Below are 20,970 nucleotides of genomic sequence, written 5' to 3' on the forward strand. Positions count from 1 at the left end.
AAAGGAAAAGGGGAGCACATTTCAGCTGACAAATGTTATTTGCAAGAAAGATCATACTTGTTTCTTTTACAGATCATACTATGACTTGCTTCTGACCCTGAGTATGCTGTGTGGTCTCCCTTTGGGCATGTGCAGTCAGGTGGAACAGCACCCCCAACCTGAACCTGATTGATTAATTTCGTTGCGCAACACCCCTGCTGCTTTCGAAGGGCAAAACCTATGGATCCATTTGACGCTAATTGTGCTTCACAGATCAGAGTTCTGCATGGGAATAATGCAGAGAACCATGGATGTTCTATCAACCTGTTTGATTGCAATTCTAATGGAACAAACAACATGGCTTGTTATCACCTGACGACTACTGCGGGTCACATTAAGCATGTATAAGTTGCCAGATGGCTGACTATTCTTGTATGGGAACCTCACTTTTACTTACTTTTCAGCAAATATTACAGGTGGACCGTGTACCTTTACATGATTAGGACTCATGATGTTCACATCTAACTCTATACCAATTCATTATCCTAGAGACACTATTCAATTAGTTATTATCCCAATGAAAATATATAAACTTCAGTCTTTTTATTGTTGGTGCACCTGGTTTAACTGTTTATAATATTAATCATGCTTCCGTTGCTTTATAGTGATTGCTCTTGTCATTTCATTAAGTTACTGTGTACAGTGCACTCCTAATTTGCTTGTAATGTTTAAAAAAAAGAGAGAGCAGTTGATTTTAGGACTATAGGGTATGACTCATTGGTCAAAAGGGTGGAATGTAATGATATGTGAGTTTTGACCACTGACTCCACATTGCACTTAGCCTAGCACTACACCCTCACATTAGTGACCACCAGCTTCATTTTGCCTATCGACTTTATCTTAGCATTAGCCACTGCCATGTTAAAAGCTGCTAGTAGCTGTCCACGTTATACTGTGCTCATGTTTTTATTCTTCGTGTTTTTTCCTACCAAAGGCTTAGACTGATACGAATGTACTCAGATGGCAGGGGCGGTCTTGTTTTGAATTGGCACCTTGGGATTGTGGCCAAGTCCCGACGTGTTATTTTCAAAGCAAGCCTCAAGCATTCAGCATTTTTTTGAATAAACTTACTTCTGCAGGGAGAGGGAGGTTCTAGACTCTTCCTCTCTTGTTTGTTCAAAGTATAAGAGGCTGAGACCAGATGGACCGGGGGCAGAGAGTGTTTGCAGATCTCAGGCACATCCAGGACGCTGGAGTGGGCCATCCTTCCCACAAGGATAATTGATCTCTCTCTCCTCAATCGATTCTGGGATCTGGTGATCTGATGCTGAAAAGGAGGTAGATGAAGCAGTGATGGCCTTTTCTCATGGTGATGCATATTTTTTACTTCATTATTTGCTTTGCATTATAAAATAGATACATATATTTGCTGTGTATATTGCAGTGGAGAATCATGTGTACATTCTTTCATTTAATTGCTGTAACCATTCTTAAATGTGCCCATTCCAGAGATCTTTGTCAGTACATGAGTGTTTCAGAACAGTCATTAGTGAAGCAAAACAACACCGGGTCGTCCCAACGCCCGGTAAACCAATTGTTTATGGGCTCCACCTGGGCGGCTAGGTTGTAAATGTATAAGTACGGGACACCCATGCCCCCCTCATATGGGGACTTCTGGACAGTATGAAAAGCCACTTTGTGCTGCCCACCATTCCAAATAAAATTTGTAAATTTAGATGTGATAGCACAGAACCACGCCCTTGGTATTTGGTAAGGGTAATTTGCAAGGGCTTACAGATATCGAGGTAGCCACGTCATTTTGAGGAGGGCCGTACGCCCCATGGGATTGAGAGGGAGATCCTTCCAGTGCTGCAGGTCCCTGTCCAGACGTGCCGGCAAGTTCTCAAAGTTTAGCACCCATGCTAGGTCAGGCAGAGGGGAAATGGGGACTTCCAAGTATTTAAATACATTTCTCCGCACGGGGACCTGGGGACACCATAATCTACCCTCCACATCCCCCATGACCTCCACGAAGGCAGATTTTTGGGGGTTGACACAGAGACCAGACACCTCCAAATCATTCCAGCAGTTCCATACATTGGGTCCCGATGCGAGCAGATCACTAAGAAACACCAGCACATCGTCGGCATACAGCGCCACTCTATCCTTGATCCCCTCCCCCCATTTCCAGCCCACATCAGGGGATCACTCCACAGCAAACACGCCAGAGGCTCAATCACCAACGCGAAGAGCAGAGGGTAGAGGGGGCAGCCCTGCTGCGTCCCCTGACGAACCGGAAATGTCTGGGAGAGTACCCCATTCACCTAAACCTGGGCTGCTGATACAGGAGACGGATCGTCCGGCGGAGCAGAGGTCCCAGCACCATGCGCGTCAGGATTACCTCCATGAATTCCCAAGAGACTGTATTGAATGCCTTACAGAAATCTACGAGGAGAAGGGCCAGGGGGTTATTGGTGCTAGAGCCACGGGATAGAGCCACCTGGATTCACCAGATACAGTGACGCGTGCTCCTGCCAGGCATGGAGCCCCATTGATCCGGATGCATAAGGTGGGGTAGAGTATGCATGAAACGCAGAGCCAACGCCTTAGCCCATAACTTTATATAAGCGTTGATAATGGAGATTGGCCGATATAACGCACATTGGTCTGTAGCCTGACCCTCCTTGGGCAGGACTACAATCGTGGCGCAATCAAGTTCAGGAGGAAAAGCCCCTGCTGCTAGGGCTGCATCGTAAAGATTCAGGAGTTGAGGTAACAACATTGAGCAGAACTTTTTGTAATATTCGATTGGGTAGCCATCAGGCCTGGTGGTTCTACCCTCATTGAGCACAGAGATGGCGGCATCCACCTCCTCCGTCGTTAGTGAGCGGTCCAAGTCTTGAGCAAGGGTATAGGGGACAGTTGGTACTGGTAGGTCCCAGACCATAGAATCCCTCTACACCAAGCGCAGGAGAGGATCTTTGGTATAAAAGTTGTGGTAATATTCTACAAAGATCTGAGAAATCACATCTAACTCCACAAGGGTGTTCCCTTCTCCGTCTCTTATAGCAGGCACCACTTTGGCTACTGCCCCATCTGTCACCAACCAGTAGAGCAGTTTACCTGCCTTATTGCCCAGCTCATACACCCTCCTAGTCGAGGCCTGCCAGTATTGCTTGGCCTCCTCAAGAGATATTTGACGTATTTCCGACTTCGCCAGGGCCAGCTGACGTTGCATCGTTAGTGCATCTGGGTGTCCAACACGCCCCTCCAGCTCCGATATCTTGGCTTCAAGTTATTCACAACGGGCCCGCTGGCGTTGGTCCTTCTCATAAATGTAGCTTTTGATAATACCCTGCATTGTTGGCTTGCATGCCACCCACACTGTCGCCCCAGAGACCACTGAGCCCACTTTTCATTGAAGGAAAGCCTTGAGTTCCACCTCCACGAAACTAGAACACTCAGGAGACTGCAGATGCCAAGCACTGTGCCTCCAGATCGGTCGCTGTGACCGAGACACAGCACCCCACCTGGCAAACAGGGGGGCATGGTCGGATATACCCCTAGGAAGGATTTGAGTAGACCTCAGATTCAGTACGTCCGTTGCCGGAGCCCATATAAGGTCGATACGGGCTTCGGTGTGCTGGGCGGCAGAACGATGGGTGTAGGTACGTTCACATGGGTGCCACACCCTCCATACATCGCAAATCCCCCATGAATGTGTCCAGCTCCTAAGGTTCGCAGATGTGGTGAAACAGGTGGAGCTGGGTTCCGCAGAAACATCCCAGCTTGGGTCTAGCACTGCATTAAAGTCACCGCCTACCAGTGTGAAGCCAGCCTGCATCAATGCCAAAAGCGATCCAAGCACCGCACATGTGGCCTGCAACAAGTGTGGGGGAACATAGCAAGACACCAGGTTATATTGCTTAGCCTCCATATTGCCCTCAGTTCCAATATACCTCACCAACTGGTCCTCGTGAACCTTAGTAACAGCCAGCAGTACCAACCTCTGGGGCAACAGGTCCACCCCACGGGACCCTCGCATAAACCCCGAGTGGTAGACCCTATCATATCCAAAATGCCCCAGGAAGGAGCAACGAGTACTCAACAAGTGCGTCTCCTGCAATAGAACCACCCCCGGGGCGTGCCTTTTAATGTATCTGAGTACTGCGGTCTGTTTGATGTGGTCCAGGAGCCCATTAATGTTCCATGAAATGATCAAAATCATCTATCACACAAGAATATAGGGTTCTGGCCCGCAGGGCGTCCCACCACACAAGGAATAACATGCAGGGCGGCGGACCACGCAATCAAAAGCCACCACTACATCGCCAAGTCTCTAGCCACGTCCGAAGCGTAATTATGTGGAGCAGTTATGGTGCACAAAACCTGCTTATAAACATGAAAACAGCATACAATATGCAACTCTGTACCTACATAAACAGTACCCATCCCCCTTAACTCCCCCCATCCCATACTTCCACCCAAGAAGCGTCTGTCGCCCACGCAAACATCCTAATCTACAATAACTCGTCGAGGTGCTAGGTGATTTACAGCTGGATATCCTCCGGCTCATGTACAGATAATCGGCCTGACAGCTTAAGTGTATTAGTATTAGTTATGTAATGAGAGGCATTACCCTGCTTGTGCAGCCTTACCCCTGAACATAACCACACTCACATTCCCCGGCCCCCAAACCATGAAAGGGCCTGAGACTATAGTGACTCAGAGTAAACATAATACAGAACTGATTATAGTGGCATTCACAGTTTCATGTTCAAAGCCATGACCTAGTTGCAATCAAGGAGGACGCCCATTAGAGTAAAAAATGTCCTGAGTGTCAGACAGGGAAGAGTCACAGGCATCCATCCGCATCAGATCAGGACCCGGGGCTGGGCTCACCAAGGCATCTCCTCCGCCACCACGCCTGGGGCACCTCCACCTGGACCTCCGCCATCGCTCGCGAGCCTCCACACTAGGCCTCGGCGACCATGCCGCAGCCCCATTCGTACAGTCTGCCACCACGCCACTTCTGGGGAGCAGCTCCCTCTGCTCCGTCGCCTATTCCCATGCCAGCTGCGGCTTTTCAAAGAACAAGGAAGAAGTACTGTATATCACCTTCAATTTAGCAGGAAAGAGGGACATATAGCGTATGTTTAGTGCCCATAGTTTTTGCTTAACTTCCTCGCAGGAGCGTCTGCGTTGTTGCACAGCGCAAGTATAGTCTGGGAAAAGCAGGATTTTGGTGTTAGAATAGCGCAACTCCCCCTGGGACTGAGCCTCCCGCAGAATAATATCCCGGTCTCTGTAGTTCAGGAGTCGGACCACCACCGGCCGGGGAGGAGCACCCGGTGGTGGTCGCCTGGCCAGCGCTCGATGTGCCCTCGCCAGCACAAAGCTGCTCGATAATTTCCCTTCAGGCACCCATGATCGAAATCAGGTCTCCATAAGATCTTCCGTTCTGCCTCCTGCAATTTCTTCCGGCAACCCCACCAGGCGAAGATTGTTTCTCCGCGACCTGTTTCTGGCATCCTCTGCCCTCTCCTCCAGCCTGGACACTTTTGAGGTGAGTTGGGTAATCCGAGCCTGAAGTGCAGACATTGCATCCTCCACTATAAAGATTCTGGTCTCAGTCTGAGTCACCCTCTCAACCACTTGCCGCAAGTCATGACGCACCAGGGATAGGTCTACTTTCAGTCCCTGGGTGCGGTGTATTGATCCATTTTAGTTTGTGCCACTTTAGCCTGGGGGGATTTTTCCCGGCCCATTTCTGTGATACTTCATTCAAAGTCCCCACTCCAAGAAAAGCACAGTCAAACTGCAGATCAGGATCAAAGATCAGGAGACCAGGGCCACATTAACACACAGCCCGGCTCCCCCCTCACATCTGGTGCAGGCATGTCCCCACCAGACCGCAAGATACCACTAGTCTGGAGGGCCTCATGCAGAGGCGTCTTACCCCAGGGCCCGGAAGAATGCGAGTCTTAACAAGGGAACCCCAGCAGATGTACAGGCTGGGCATAGCTATGTCCAGTCATGAGAGGCCAAGGCCCCCAGCAGATCAGTCCGGGCCCCTCAGTAGCGCCACATGTACCGGGACAGCCCTTGTCACCGCTGGGCCGGGGCAGACTACTGCCCCAAAACCAGGGCCCCATCGCAAGCGGCCTGTCTGCACTGCTTGCGTAGTCCAGCAGCTCCGGTCACTCAGGGGAAGTTCACAGTCCCGGTGGGGTGGGGGGGGCAGCGGAGGGGAGCCCCGGGAGGTCAATCACAACGTGTCCCCAAAGAGGTAAGTACCTGAGGGGACAGCTCCGCCGGGCCTCCCAAGACCCAGCGGCTCCTTGAGACGGCACCCAACCAAGCTGCACAGCCGCACAGGCCCCATAACGGTCACATACATGATGTTCTGCAGCAATGTGAGCTTGCTAGGGGCCTGACCTCTTCAGCCGCTGAGCACCCGGAAAAGAGACCCTCCCCCGGGTCCCTGCGCGGCCCAACTCAGCAGCCATCTTAAACTCTATGCTGATCCGGCGCTCTTCAGGTGCCCCAAGGGGGCGCAGTCTCCGTCTTGATCTCGCCTCATGACCACAAGATGAGGCACACCAAGCAACGCCCGCAACCACAAGCGGCCTGCTAGAGGCACTTCACAAAGGGGCGGTGGGGAGCCACAGCGGTCTCGTTCAGCCTGGCCTTCGGGCCTCACACTGGGCTGCAGCACCACTTCCTCACTTCACGGTCACCAGGGCCCCAATACACAGTCCATAGCCGGGCCCTGGGCCCCCACTGCTCCAGGCACCAGCACACCTCTGGGCCTCACCTTCAATCTCCCGGCCTCCTCTGAGTGCCGACTCGCCAGTCCGGGACTAGCCTTGGCCTCTGTACCCACAGCTGCTCGTGCGGCCACTCTGGCCTGCCCTGGGACTCAGCGAGCCCCCGTCAGGAGTCCCGGTTTACCTCCATCCTCACCTCTGGGTCAGGGGTAATACGCTGTCAGGCAGGATCAGCCGAGGACTCCAGAGGAGCGGGAGCTCTTTCAGTTAGCGGCCACCATGATGGCTTGCTTGGCCACGCCCCCTCAAGTTGCAATTTTTAAAGAGTGAAACACCTATGGTTCCCACTTTTTATGTGTTGCCAAAAATTAAGAGGAGCTTAGACAACCCCCCTGGATGACCAATTGTCTCATCAAAAACAGAAACAAAAATCTACATTGGGAACAAACGTGCATAATGGTGTGTCTCGATGTAGAAAGTATCTACACGAGTATAAGACACAAGGACGGGCTTGAAGCATGCAAATATTTTTGAGAGCTCGGAGGATAAACTATAAGGAACACACTCATGTTACTGAAAATGATAGAGGTCTGCTTACCTGAGAATGTTTTTATGTTTGAGAATGATTTCCTTAAAAGAATATACTGCTCTAGGGACCTGCTTCGCCCCCAGCAATGCCAATTTTGTGATTGTCTGGTGGGAAGAGCAGGTACTCTAGGGTAGCAACTTAGCACAGTGGACAGACAAAATAAGCATTTGGCTAAAATACATTGACAATGTGTTTTTTGTCTGGAGTGGAAGTGTAGATGATCTAAAAATGTTTCTAAGGCCCTGAATGTGAATAACTTGAATCTCTGATTCCCTATGAATTACAGCCAGGATATGGTTGATTTTTTTGGACCTTCGACTAATGGTCAGGGATGGAACCTTGGCAACTGAACTATTCAGGAAAGACACTGCTGGGAAATTGATTTTACGTGCAGCAAGCAGTCATCCACCGAATTTCAGGTGGAGCATTCATTTCAGTGAATATCTCAGTGCAAAGCGGAATTGTGGCTCTGAGGAGAGCTATTGTAGAGTGAAGAATGACATGAGTGAAAGGTGGGGACAGGTCCCTCTCTAACAATTAAGAGAAATACATCCTTAAGAGATGTTTTGGTCTATAACTATTTGTTACCCAAAGAAACTAACTGGCAGAGACAGGGTAAGGGTTTCAAACGGTGTGGCCAGTGTAAGGCCTGCAAATATAGTGCAAATGTAGAAGAAACAGTCTACCATGAATAAAGATAAAATGGTGAGTATCTAAATATATCACTTGTAAAACTGACTTTGTGGTGTATGCCATCACATGCTCGTGTGGCAAGTGGTACAGTGGCTAGTCTACATTTCCGGTTAACAAACAAATATTATAACACCGGAGAGCTACTACAAATAATGATCAGAGCTACAGCACTGCTAAACACTTCAATTAGAGTCATGAAGGAGATTGGACAAAAGCTACTTACTTTGGGATTGACACAGTACCCAAACACCCCAGGAGGGGATAGGGTTTCATCACTGCCCAGAAGTGAATCCAGGTTTATCCTGGATTCAGGATGCATCACCCTAATGGGGAGCAATGCAGACAAGGAATTGTTTGCACATCTGTAAGCAAATTGAATGATGAGACTTTCAGCACATTTTTTAGAATGAGTTGGGTGAATAGATTGTTTTAAAGGGGGATTTGATTGGGTGTATTTTGTGTAGACTGCAGTCTTAAGTATTGATATTTCTGAAGGTATATTTTGCGGGCATTGGAATAGATCACCAAGTCATTTATATTATTATTTTTGTAGGAAATTGGTGCACTTGTGAAGCAGACAGCTTTGAAATTGAATGACGAGGCAAAGTGAACGAACAGTTGAAAAACAGTATACCATAATCAGATCCACATACAATGGTACAAGACTAGTATTGTGAGTGTGAAGAAAAGGAAGCATTTTCAGTGATGACTCTAAAATTATTTTACGAATATTGAGATGAATCAGGTTCTATGAAAAATTGGAAATATGAAATTAAGTTGGGGGGCATTATGGACTTGATATGTGGCAGTAGAGGTGGAAGGTAATAAAACGGTGCTCTATAAGTGGCTACTGTAGTCTTCACACCCATGCACAATAGCTCTGTAATGACATATGAATGATTTATATATTGACTGTGTAGTGCACCTATTCTGGTATGAAATGGATACATAGGCAACTTGGAGCCACAGCAATATGGTGATCAACAATATATTTAAATAATGTTTTCTGATTCAATAATGATCATAAACAGAATGTTTATAACTAAAAAATTAAAGTTCGTAAAGTTGAACAGCAAACATATGATGTTAATTAGGAAATAGCTACTACAGCCTTGAATATCTAAAGAATGATGACAAGTGAATCATTTGTATATTTTTTGATTGAAGCGCATAGTGTGCAAAATGATATATATCGGACTGTATGATTTAAATGAACACCCAATGTATAGTCTTTCTTTTTTGTTTATTGCACACAAGGACGTAGATAAAACGCACTGATTCGGAGTGAAAGTCATGTAATCAAGACCCATTGTGGTCAAAACGCTTTATCTGTTGTTTCTTTTGCCGAAATAAGACTTGACTAAAATACTAAAATATGCTGTTTGGGGTGACACGTATCCTTACTTGTACTAATGGTGATTGTGGTCTTTGGAATATATATATATATATACATATATGCAAAAAACAAAGGAGAACTCTGGGAAGTTCTCAATTTTAGGTGGAGAGCTGCTCTAGTAAGGAGCACCCTGCAACACCAGCGACACTCTAAATTTGCTCACCTCCAATGTCTGCTTATCTAGCAAAGTTTTTAAGCATAGGATCAGCACAGTACTATCCTCGCCGAGCTAGATAGTGACAAAGTCTTTTGCCATTTGTACAGCAAAATCTTTAAGCATAGGATTGACATAGTGTCATCCTCCCCAAGCTGTAAAATGACAAAAGCCATTTACCACTCCAGGCACAGTATTACAGCTTTGGACTGGTCAAATACCGTCCAAGCCAACCTGGAATGAGTAAAGCAACCCCTGACACGTGTTTCGCTCTCATAAGAGCTCTTCAGAGGGGTATAGCTTTGTCCAGACACAAGGGAGCACCCAGTATAAGTCAAACCAAGGCCCTTTCAGGGTTGAGTGACGCATAAATTATGCAAAAAACAAAGGAGAACTCTGGGAAGTTCTCAATTTTAGGTGGAGAGCTGCTCTAGTAAGGAGCACCCTGCAACACCAGCAACACTCTAAATTTGCTCACCTCCAATATCTGCTTATCTAGCAAAGTTTTTAAGCATAGGATCAGCACAGTACTATCCTCGCCGAGCTAGATAGTGTCAAAGTCTTTTGCCATTTGTACAGCAAAATCTTTAAGCATAGGATTGACATATGCGTCACTCTAACCCTGAAAGGGCCTTGGTTTGATATATATATATAAATATATATATATATATATATATATATATATATATATATATATATATATATATAGTTATATTCAGATTTGCTATGTTATAGTCAAATTTGCTGTTCCGTAAGAAAAGCGTTTTTTGTATTGCTAATAAGTTTGGCATTGTTTGATGGATCTCAATGAAACCTTACAAAAAGATGCTACTTTTTGACTATTTGTGCATGGAATGTTTTGGGGTGATCTGTCAAGCAGGGGCAGAGAAATAATTGGGCCCCAAAATGCAAACTCCCCATGCATTTTTCAAAAACGTCTTTAGATGGACAACAGCAAAAACTGCTTAATGGTATTACACCAAATTCTGCAGGAAGCTAGATCTTGGTCTGCAGATTGAGCCGTTTGTGATTTGGTGTAAACCTGTTGAGCAGTTTTTGAGAAAATGAGGTTGAAAAATAATTGTATATATGGATGCTTGGGTCCGCAACAGTCTTGAGAAACTAAAATAGAGTGTTCTGATTGGCCAAAGGACCTTTATTTCCCTTGGGCTGTCTTGCTCAGTGAGCACTTTGATTGACTGCCAGTGACATAAGAAAAATGTTGCTTGCAGCAGTTATACGACTCAGGGACTTAGGGGGTCATTCTGACCCTGGCGGTCATTGATCGCCAGGGCCAACGACCACGGAAGCACCGCCAACAGGCTGGCGGTGCTTCCTGGCCAATTCTGACCGCCGCGGTCAGAAAAGGGAAACTAGCGGTTTCCCGCCGGTTTTCCCCTGGCCAAAGGAATCCTCCATGGCGGCGCTGCAAGCAGCGCCGCCATGGGGATTCCGACCCGCTTCCCGCCAGCCTGTTCCTGGCGGTTTACACCGCCAGGAAGAGGCTGGCAGGAACGGGTGTCGTGGGGCCCCTGGGGGCCCCTGCACTGCCCATGCCACTGGCATGGGCAGTGCAGGGGCCCCCTAACAGGGCCCCAGCAAGATTTTCAGTGTCTGCTTGGCAGACACTGAAAATCGCGACGGGTGCCACTGCACCCGTCGCACCTCAGCAAATCCGCCGGCTCCATTCGGAGCTGGCTTCATCTTTGCTGGGGCTTTCCCGCTAAGCCGGCGGGCGATCTTTTGCAGATCGCCCACCGGCCCAGCGGGAAAGTCGGAATGCCCCCGCGGTCATCTGACCGCGGGGCGGTGTTTGGGCGGTTTCCGCACGGCGGGCGGTGCCCGCCGCCCGCCGGGGTCGGAATGACCCCCTTAGTCTCCTGTCCTGAAATTTCAAAAATATATATATTATAAAGGGCCATTGTCGGTAAACCAACTCTCTAGGTCCCTTGGGGGAGACCCAGAGGGATCCCTGGGGCCAAAGGAGAAAATGTTGCTATCCCACAAGATTTTTGAGGGATTGGGAAAAAGATAGTGGCCAGGCCACATCTAATAATTATAAGCCCTGGGGAGTCCACTCCCGGAGCTGGCTTCATGAAGACGGAGGGATCCTGCTAGGCCCACCTTCCAAGCCACCAGATGCCACAAGAAGCACACCCATGGCCAAAATTTGTTTAAATGGGGGGGGGGGGACATGTGGCCCCACTCCCTGAGCCATTTAAGCCCCCGGGCCTGATTACCTTAAGGCAGACAGAGCTAACTATACCTTGCGCCCCCTGCCATGCACTGCTTATGACCTCACATATGACATCACTCATGGCCTGTTCCATTACATCATTTATAACATCAAATTACATTATTTTTTATCTATTGTCTACTGGAGTTATCACTTTCATTGCAGTTTTGTCTCTGGGAATTCCAGCTGTCCAAGTGATTTTCTGTCATGGTAAATAAACCACTGTGGAGTAGTTAGGCCCCTTTAGCATAACATTATTATATATTGTCAACCCAAAGGATGGCCATTTGCTCAGGCCACCTTTCAGCACAACCCCTGCCTTATCTCCTTGAGGGATGGACTCTTCAATCAAACTGTCGTTTAACCTCTGTAGTCTTTCCAGTTAGTGCAGATGTTGACTGGCCATCTATGATGACATCCATCTACTGTGTGGTCACTAATGATGCAGAAACAGCTATTGTTACTCAACACCTGTTGGCTCAAACATCATCATCATCACCCACTTATCTTCAGCAGGGGTGTGTCCATAATGAACAATAAGACCTCAAAATCCAGCGCACCAACAGGCGCATATATGCCTAACCTTGCTTTTTCAGCCATATTAGGCAGAGCAAGAATTAATTTGCAGGAGTTGGGATTACTGCAATGATTTACATAATTGATTGTGGTCATGCACTGTACCAGGTAACTAGCTTACCTGCTTTCCTTGTTGCAGGTTTCCAGGTAAGAGGTCTGCCCGATTGTTCTGTTTCTTACCTCCCCTCCCCCTTCTGAGGGTGGTCTACAGCTATTTGGTGAGACACACCTACCGACATGGATCACTGTAAGGTGGGGTTACCTATTCCCAAATTTCCACAGAGACATCTCATTTCTGCACACCATGTCCAAAACTCTAAGCCAGGATAGAGTTATCCTCTATGAGACTGTCACCGGCAGCATGGATAGCAATCCTGGGGCCTCTGGTCACTTAGAAAGTAATATCCCTGCTACAGTAACATAAGAGACACACACGCATTTACAATCACACACACATACAAACACCCACCTTGAGCACAAAAGCTATTGAGAAAAACACAACACACCTCCCAAAGATATGTTTGTGGACCATTAAGCAGCAAAACATTGCCATGTGATATTTCAAACTGCACACATCTGGAGACCTGACCCCGGTGCAAAGCAGAGCCAATTCCCTACAGTTCATCAAAGTTAGCACCCTAAAGTTTAGCCTTTTCCATGAGTTAAGGACATCATCTCTCCCAGTAGCCAATGTGGCTGCACAAATCATGGCTCGATTTTCAATCCTAGTTACTAAATCAATAATAAGCACCTTTAAAAGTGCCAGCCACGCCTTCGAAAGACTCATTGTCAGGGCCTACTAAGGATTCCACATTATCTGTTGTTAAAATAACTATACTGACTCCCCATTTGAGCCCATATTCGCTTCAGGCTTCTCTGCATCACACACAATGAACTAGTGCCGCCCAGTGAAACCAGATACAATATATGTACAAATTTACGGTAAGGCTTCACAGAATCATATCCACAACTCACTATCCCATGCCATGAGGAAAAGCCCGTCTGCGCCCGTCCGCGCCCGACTGGGCCCCGGGGCCAGAAATGCTGCCCTTTTTCATAGCTGTGCAGTATCTGGGGGAGAGGAAGATTACAGTAAACTATCGCCTAATCCCACTAATAATGTAGTATCTAAGCCTTTAAGGAAGGGTGGAGCTATTTGGACCAGTGAAACCTATAATTGGGCTATTCAAGGCCCTATAGAGGCAACAAAGGTAAGAAACCAAGACATTAGGCCGGCAGAGTTGGGAGAGAAAAAAATTAAACAGAAGGCATTTCATAATTACAGCTTTCAGTATGCCTTAATAAATGCTAGGTCCCTTCCCAAACATAAACAGGAAATCTGCGAAATGATTGATAATTGGCAGATTGATTGTCTATTTATTACTGAAACCTGGGGTAAAGTAGAATCGGACCCGACTTTATTGTCGCCTCTCCACCAGGTTTTACCTTCCACAGACTTGATAGACCTCAGAACAGGGGGGGGGTCTGGCCATTATCTATAGGTCTACGTTGGCATGCACATGCTTTAGTTCTTCGACAGATTCATGTGAGGCAATGACATTTACAATTTCTCAAAACAGTGGGGTACTACTAGAGGGGCTGTTGATATATCGTCCACCGGGACCGACGAAATTTTTTTTACAGTCTTGGCCTAAGTTGATAGAACCTATGGTTCTGTCTGCAAAAGCTGTGATATTGGGCGATTTTAACATGCACTTTGATGAGACGTCAACTCCTAAGATCCGTGAATTCATTGACTTCATGGAGGCCATGGATTGGACCTCCAGAGTCTCGTCGGCCACCCATATTGCAGGGCATATTCTGGATGGGGTGTTTGCACGAGCTACTCAACATGTGGAGGTAACCATGATACAGTTGAGTTGGACGGATCATCATCTGCTGAAATTTAAACTCGCCTCAAAGAATGTTGGGGCTGCTAACGTGGAAACGAACAAGGTAGCCAGGTCATGGAAACAGGTTAAAGTAGAGGAATTAGGCCCAGCTTTAGAAGCTGGTTGGGATAAGGCTAAAGCTATGGCCTTGCCACTGATTGACAGCTTTCTGAAAGGAGTGGAAATGACCATGGAAGAAATGGTACCCCCCGTAATTAGAAGGCCCAATAGTCAGAAGAAACCAGGTCACCCTTGGTTTACAAAAGACCTCAAACTCCTTCAAAGAAAGTATCGACAGCATGAAAGACGGTGGAAACTTAATCCAGTACCTGAGGAAAGGGTGGCCCTTAAGTCCACTCTAAAGGCTTATTAAGCAGCACAATTTATGGCCAAATCTAAATTTTATACTACCAAAGTAAAGGAGGCTATTAATGCCCCCAGGGAACTTTTTAAGACTATTAAGGCCCTAACTGTGCCCATGAAGCCGGCTGGTCTAGAAAACTCTCAGGGTTTCTGTGACAAAGTTGCTTTTCATTTTGAAAATAAGATATTGCAAATACATAGCAACTTTGATACTCAGATTATTCCCGAAGTATTACCCCCCATGATAACAGAGAGTGCTACAGCAGATGACCAGTCACTAATGTCATATTTCCAACCCCCTTCCATGGATACTATTAAAAAGAAGATTCTTGAAATTAAATCGGGGTCCCCTCTGGATCCGTGTCCTCCTTCCATTTTTCACTTGGTTCCGGATTTAATGGCACGGATGTTGGTCCCCATTTACCAAGAGGTAGCTATGTCTGGGGAGTACTCATCTATCTGGAAAGAAACAATAGTAGTACCCCTCAAGAAGAAACCAGAGGGGGATAATCAGGACATGAGTAATTTGCAGCCAATAGCACGTCTCCTATTTTTGGCAAAGATTCTAGAAAAAAATTGAAATCTGAATTGATCGAGTTTTTAACAAAAGCGGATGCTCTTGATATCTCCCAATACGGGTTCAGAAAAAGGCATAGTGCTGCCCTAATGTCATCCTCTGATACTATTCGAAGGATGGTTGATGAAGGCAAGGGGGCCGTTTTGGTTCTTTTAGATGTATCCGCTGCCTTCGACACTATCTCTCCCACACTATTAATGTCCCGTTTGCATCATGTGGGTTTGAGGGACAAGGCGCTTAAACTTTTGAAGTCTTTTCTTACAAATAGATGGACCACAGTTAGCTGTGGTGATTTCAAATCTAGACCTTATCTTCTGCCAGGTGGGATTCCGCAGGGATCTTCCCTCAGCCCCACATTGTTTAATGTGTATGTAGCACCTTTGGCTAGTCTAATTCGTACTTTTGGTTTCATTCCATCTTCCTATGCTGATGACTCCCAGCTTATTATTCCTATTAATCAGCCGTGGGAGGAGGTTGCAGATCGGTTTAGTAATTGTATGGTGGAAGTGAGTAAATGGATGAAGACCAATTGGCTAAAAATTAATGCCACCAAAACTGAAGTTTTATGTTTTGGACCTGGAAAGAATTTATGGAACTCACGGTGGTGGCCCTCTGAATGTGGTAACTGCCCTGTGCCCACTACTGTTACTAGAAACCTAGGCATCTTGTTCGATGAACATCTGTCTTTTAAAAAACGGATTCATCATGTGGTAAACATCAGTTTATGGTCAATTAAAATGCTCAGAAAAATCTTCCCCTATCTGTTACATGAATGGAGAGTATCTGCTATCCTGGCATTGGTAATGTCCAAGATAGACTACTGTAATGCACTGTTCCTTAATCTGGATAAGGGGCTGATAAAAAGACTCCAATTAGTTCAGAATTCCGCTGTCAGAGCGGTTCTTAATCTCCCACGATGTATATCAGTTAGAGAGAGTCTTAGGAAATTACATTGGTTACCAGTGGCGCAGCGTATCCAGTTTAAGTCGTTCTGTCTTACTTTTAAGGCACTTCATGGAATAGGACCACGGTACCTGACTTCCAGACTCCTCCTGCATGTACCTAAAAGAAGCTTGAGGTCTTCCCAAGCTCACTTGATTCAGGTCCCTCGCACACATAAAGGCAAATGGGGAGACAAAGATTTTACAGTAGCTGCAGCCAGAGGATGGAACTCTCTCCCACAGAATATTAGGCAAGAATCAGGTTATATGAAATTTAGGAAAATGGTGAAAACTTGGCTCTTTCCTCGTTAATTTTTTTGTACATTAAGATCAGGGTCTTTGATTTAGTTTGTTTCAGTTTCTTCAATTGGATGTTTTTCTATCTTCGTTATTTCTGTTATATTTCTAATCCTCTGTCTATTTTTTACAAGGTGCTTTCTTCCCAGCGCTTCGATGCTCTTTGAGTAGGAACGCGCTTTATAAATCTCGAATTACATTACTGAGAGGGTGACAACGTGATGCCGCCCAGTAGAAGACCTTTGTGAAAATGTTGAGTGTTCACTTTTCAGTTATTTATTGCTATGTTTGGATGATAGGTTGGTACTAATGAGGTGAAAACTTTGCTTGGACAGTGTTAACGTTGAAAAAATTGAAAAATAATTAATCAACCAGCAGATTCGTAGAGCGCTGCCTGTCACCCCTGACGGTATCCAGGCGCTGGCAGGGTTCAGGCGATCAGCAGAATAGCCAGGTTAATAATTAATTAAAGTAATACTATCATAAACTATGCCGCGTTACGCTGCATAATTTGCATTTTCTTGCCGCATAATTTAGTGAGCGCTGCCGCGTGATTGGGGTGGTGCTCCCGTACAGCATAATTCCAGTGGCCTTGCTTAATAGCAATACGTTCTGGTACCAGCTAAGTGTGCCACTGTGCTCAGCCACATGACATTTTAGAAAGAAAATGAAACGTTGCAGAATACAATCAAAAGTACCACGGATATATGTATTAAGTGGTTCATGTCAAACAGTTATCTAATTTTAGCTCGAGTAACGTAAACAGACTCGTGCAATGACAGGGAACATTTACTCATAATAACCAACCTTGTCTGGATCCCGCTGTGACATAGTTTTCCTAATTTTCTGCTTTTGGTTATATTTGTTCAGGTGTCGTCCAGTGTCTGACCTCAGTTTGACAGAGGACGAGGAAAAACACAACTCACTCTGGGCGCACAATCTGAGTAGATCCCGAATTGCTCAGAGATTAGCAACAAAGGTCAGACACAGGCACGGCTTCCACCCCAATAACCTAAGTGCAACTTCCCTCATATGCAGGCCACAGGATCGCTATTCTAATGAGAGCTTGAAAATGTACTCGGACATGAGTGAGGATGACCTTGAAAGAGACACTTACTGCTGATGCATGCTCAGTATGAGACCCTGGATGAGCATGCTCAGTAAATAGTAGCGAATCCTCCACCTCCCCCCTCCCACGCCCCATGCTTTTTGTATCCCGAACTCTGTCCGAAAATCGGAGCGCTTGACCGCGAGCACCAGTTACATTTCATGTCAGATTCGTTTTTTTTTCCTTTTAGGCACGAGGGGATTAAGCGATTTACCCAGAATCTCTGGCTGCTGATCAGATGCTGGTTCTCGAACCTGGTTCTCTTATTTCCAAAGTGGGCATCTCTGGGTACCGCTACGGCCTCCACATTATAGCGTTCTTTCGCAAAAACAGCTGGAGAGGGCAGATTTTCATAAAAAGATGTGAACGCCCTGCTCATAAATTAAAGCGTCGGAGTAGGAAAGCTCAGAATTAGCAACTGTATTTCTCTATTTGCCCAGCCTTTGCCATGTACTGGAGCTAGTGAAACCGAAACTAATCGGTGTATTGGTTCTCGAGCAGTGTCTTCCTTCTGAGCGCGCTCTGCACCAAATCTATTGGTGTTTGATCAAGTTCATTTCTCATTAACTACAAGCCCTAATTATTGGTTTGTCAGAATACTACGCGATATTTACCTCAGGAGGTAAATATCATTACCCCAGGGTGAGGTAATTATCATGTGTGGTGAATACCTCCTGTAGTGTCTTCCCCAGCCTGCTACCCGCCAGAGAGTATGCCTTGCATGGAGCTATGTATTACACGATTTGTATTTGCCTGCCTGTAAGGGTGAACTCAAAATTTTAAATCTGTATTCATTCACCAGTTCTAACACTTGCATCATCACTCTACAAAGTCTTTCAAGAGCGAAAAGGGTTGAGTCATACACACTTATGCCATACTACATCTGCCCCTTTGTTAAATAAAAAAAATAAAAAAATGTACAACACGTATACAATATAACTCTGCAATAAGCCTTTTTGAAGCTTTCATGACTCGTTCTGATTGTGTCTTTGGAAACTGGGAATCAAGGTTCATCTCTGGTTGTTAGGTGAGAGTCATTCGTTTACAGGCTTCTCATTTAGGCAAGCAGGATTGTCATCTTTCTTTGCAGTAACTGCTTTTAATGTATAAACTTCTTTATTAGTCTGCCTTTCGTTTGAAGACGTCTTTAATTGGTCTACCCCAGTGGTTCCTAACCTGTGGTCCGGGGTCCCCTGGGGGTCAGCGAAGCATACTCAGGAGGGCTTCAACTACTTAGAAATTTTAATACTATTAACAGATTAGGTCCTCAGCTTTCAGTAATGATTCAGTGGGGGGTCCCCAGATTCCAATAATGATTCAGTGGGGGTCTCCGGGTTCCAGTAATGATAAAGTTGGGGTCCACAGAAGTCAAAAGGTTGGGAACCACTGGTGTACCCTGTTACTACATTTTGATGCCAGGAGTGGGAACGACTAAATAATGTTGGATCACTTAAGATGTCTCAGGAGAACCACAGGCTGACTTTGCTTGTGCTTGTGATCTGTGTGTTCAGTGCTGGATGTGAAATTACGGACTCCGTTTCTGAAGTTGTTTAAAAGGTGTGTGGCGCTTGCGTCTATTGAGGCAGCTGTTTTCTGGGGCTATTTTTCCAGCGTTAGGCCCTCTGACTTGTTTGCGGTTTACAATGCCTCGTGCAGACGGCTTGCCTTTGAAAGCACCTTGCACCTCTCACCTAGTGTCAACAGCAGCGTCTTCCGCCGTGGGGGCTTGAGGACACCTCTCGTGCAGTGTCAATCTCGCTCCAGCCATTCTCATCTCTTCCATTCTTTGCCCACATTCTGATGCCTGTGTTCTACTGCTTGCTGGTTTTTTTGGGTGTTTGACCTGTCTGTGGCCAGACATTCCACAGCCGTTCACCGAGCTGCGCGCTGTCTAGCCGGATCTGTTCTTGTCACGGCAAACAAGCGCATTGAATTGTGAGACAAAATGTGATGATGTCACGCAATGGGTGGCCATTTTGAACTGGCCACCATTTAATGCATTCAATGACTCATACGTTGTAGCGGTTCTTGGTGGTCATCTACTATGATTTGGGCCAATCCTGAAGTCGCTTCTTGGATTTTGTTATCAAACTACTCTACTCCACAGTGTTTCCTATTTCTACAAAAGCATATGACATATCTAATATTTATTTTATTTTTAGTTTGTGGCCTCACAAATTTATTTAGTTTGTTTCTTTTGACTTTGCCGCAGCTACATTACAAAACGTTGTGCAACCGCCTTCATGTTTGTCAAAACCTGTCAGACCAGAAATAAAATGGAATCAATGGCTGTGCATTTTCGAAAATTATTTAGGAGCCATATATGGTCTAGCTTATGAACTCAAGTACAATTGAGGGAGAGGGAGATTTCAAAATGGTCCAGTGCACATGCTCCCAAAGTTAGAATACAAATAAATAAGGTGTACTGTTCCAAAGGGATGACCGCAGGCTGAAAAGGCACTACTGAAAGTAACAGCCAGGGCCCTCACACACCCAGTGGGTGCCATGCTTCATCATGGTGCCTGCTCCTCGTCGGGCTGGCGCTGTAATGTACGACGGGCCCCTCTCGGGGGCTCTTTGCCAGAGATCTTTTTGAATGTGTGCCATGGTTTGACGTAGGAGTAGATTCAGACCTACAAGGAGAAGTGAAAAGCTTGAGAGGGTATACTAAGATTGGCTCTACACCATACCCTCAGTATATTTATTCTTAGCGAGGGGTCTAGATCAAGGTTAAAAACAAGGGGAGTGATCAAGGAAATAATGTTCCTTCACTCTACCAGAAAAGAGAAGAGAAGTGGGAAAAAGGAACATTTATCCTTTAGCCCTAATTGATGGTCGACATGTTTCACTCCTGTATTGTCTCTATGGATCAGTCGGCGTTTCTTGAGGACCAAAAGCAATTAAAAAAACCTCCTAAGCTTCACTAGGGAACTCAAGTGAGTGTATGGTGCGTGAAGTGAATGTACAACTTACATGAAGAGAAAAACAAGGACCTGGGGAAACAAAAATGGAGAAAGAGATAAAACAGTTACTTGAATCAACAATACCGACTTCCAGGTAGTGCAATGACACTCAGTGATAGCATGCACACATGCTGTGAGCCGAAATACTGTTCTGACTCATCATAGACCCACCAACTCCATGTGTAAATTATCCTATTGATATAAAAACGTGAAAATCTATATACAATGAGCTCGGTATCTTACCCTCCTATATTAGGGAATGGGCCCCTTGGGATAATGCAAGCTGAGGGACTACCGTAGCACTGAAATAAACAAATACTCAAAAGTGAAAAAATGAAAGAAGCACATATCTAATGTTAAGCAAAGTTGAGATGGAGGCAGATAGAGTAGAAGTACACACATTGAAATGGGGGCCGAGTGGTATTAAAAAGTCCAT

At 45.9% G+C, this 20,970-nt stretch overlaps 1 protein-coding gene across 8 annotated transcripts in view; it reads right to left on the minus strand.

The window, feature by feature from the left end:
• LOC138296309 (zinc finger protein OZF-like) overlaps positions 1-17,574 on the minus strand; it is a 145,759-nt gene extending 128,185 nt beyond the window's left edge. For 7 of the 8 annotated variants that reach the window (XM_069235328.1, XM_069235327.1, XM_069235329.1 and 4 more), the window contains exon 1: positions 17,271-17,548. In XM_069235328.1, the coding sequence (XP_069091429.1) occupies positions 17,271-17,294 (24 nt within the window). In that variant the 5' untranslated portion in view covers positions 17,295-17,548. Of the gene's footprint in view, positions 1-17,270 lie in introns of all 8 variants that reach the window. The other variant, XM_069235330.1, reaches the window with a different exon arrangement.
• Positions 17,575-20,970: the final 3,396 nt, after the last annotated feature.

Source organism: Pleurodeles waltl, chromosome 5 (genome assembly GCF_031143425.1).
Source record: "Pleurodeles waltl isolate 20211129_DDA chromosome 5, aPleWal1.hap1.20221129, whole genome shotgun sequence".
Lineage (NCBI taxonomy): Eukaryota > Metazoa > Chordata > Amphibia > Caudata > Salamandridae > Pleurodeles > Pleurodeles waltl.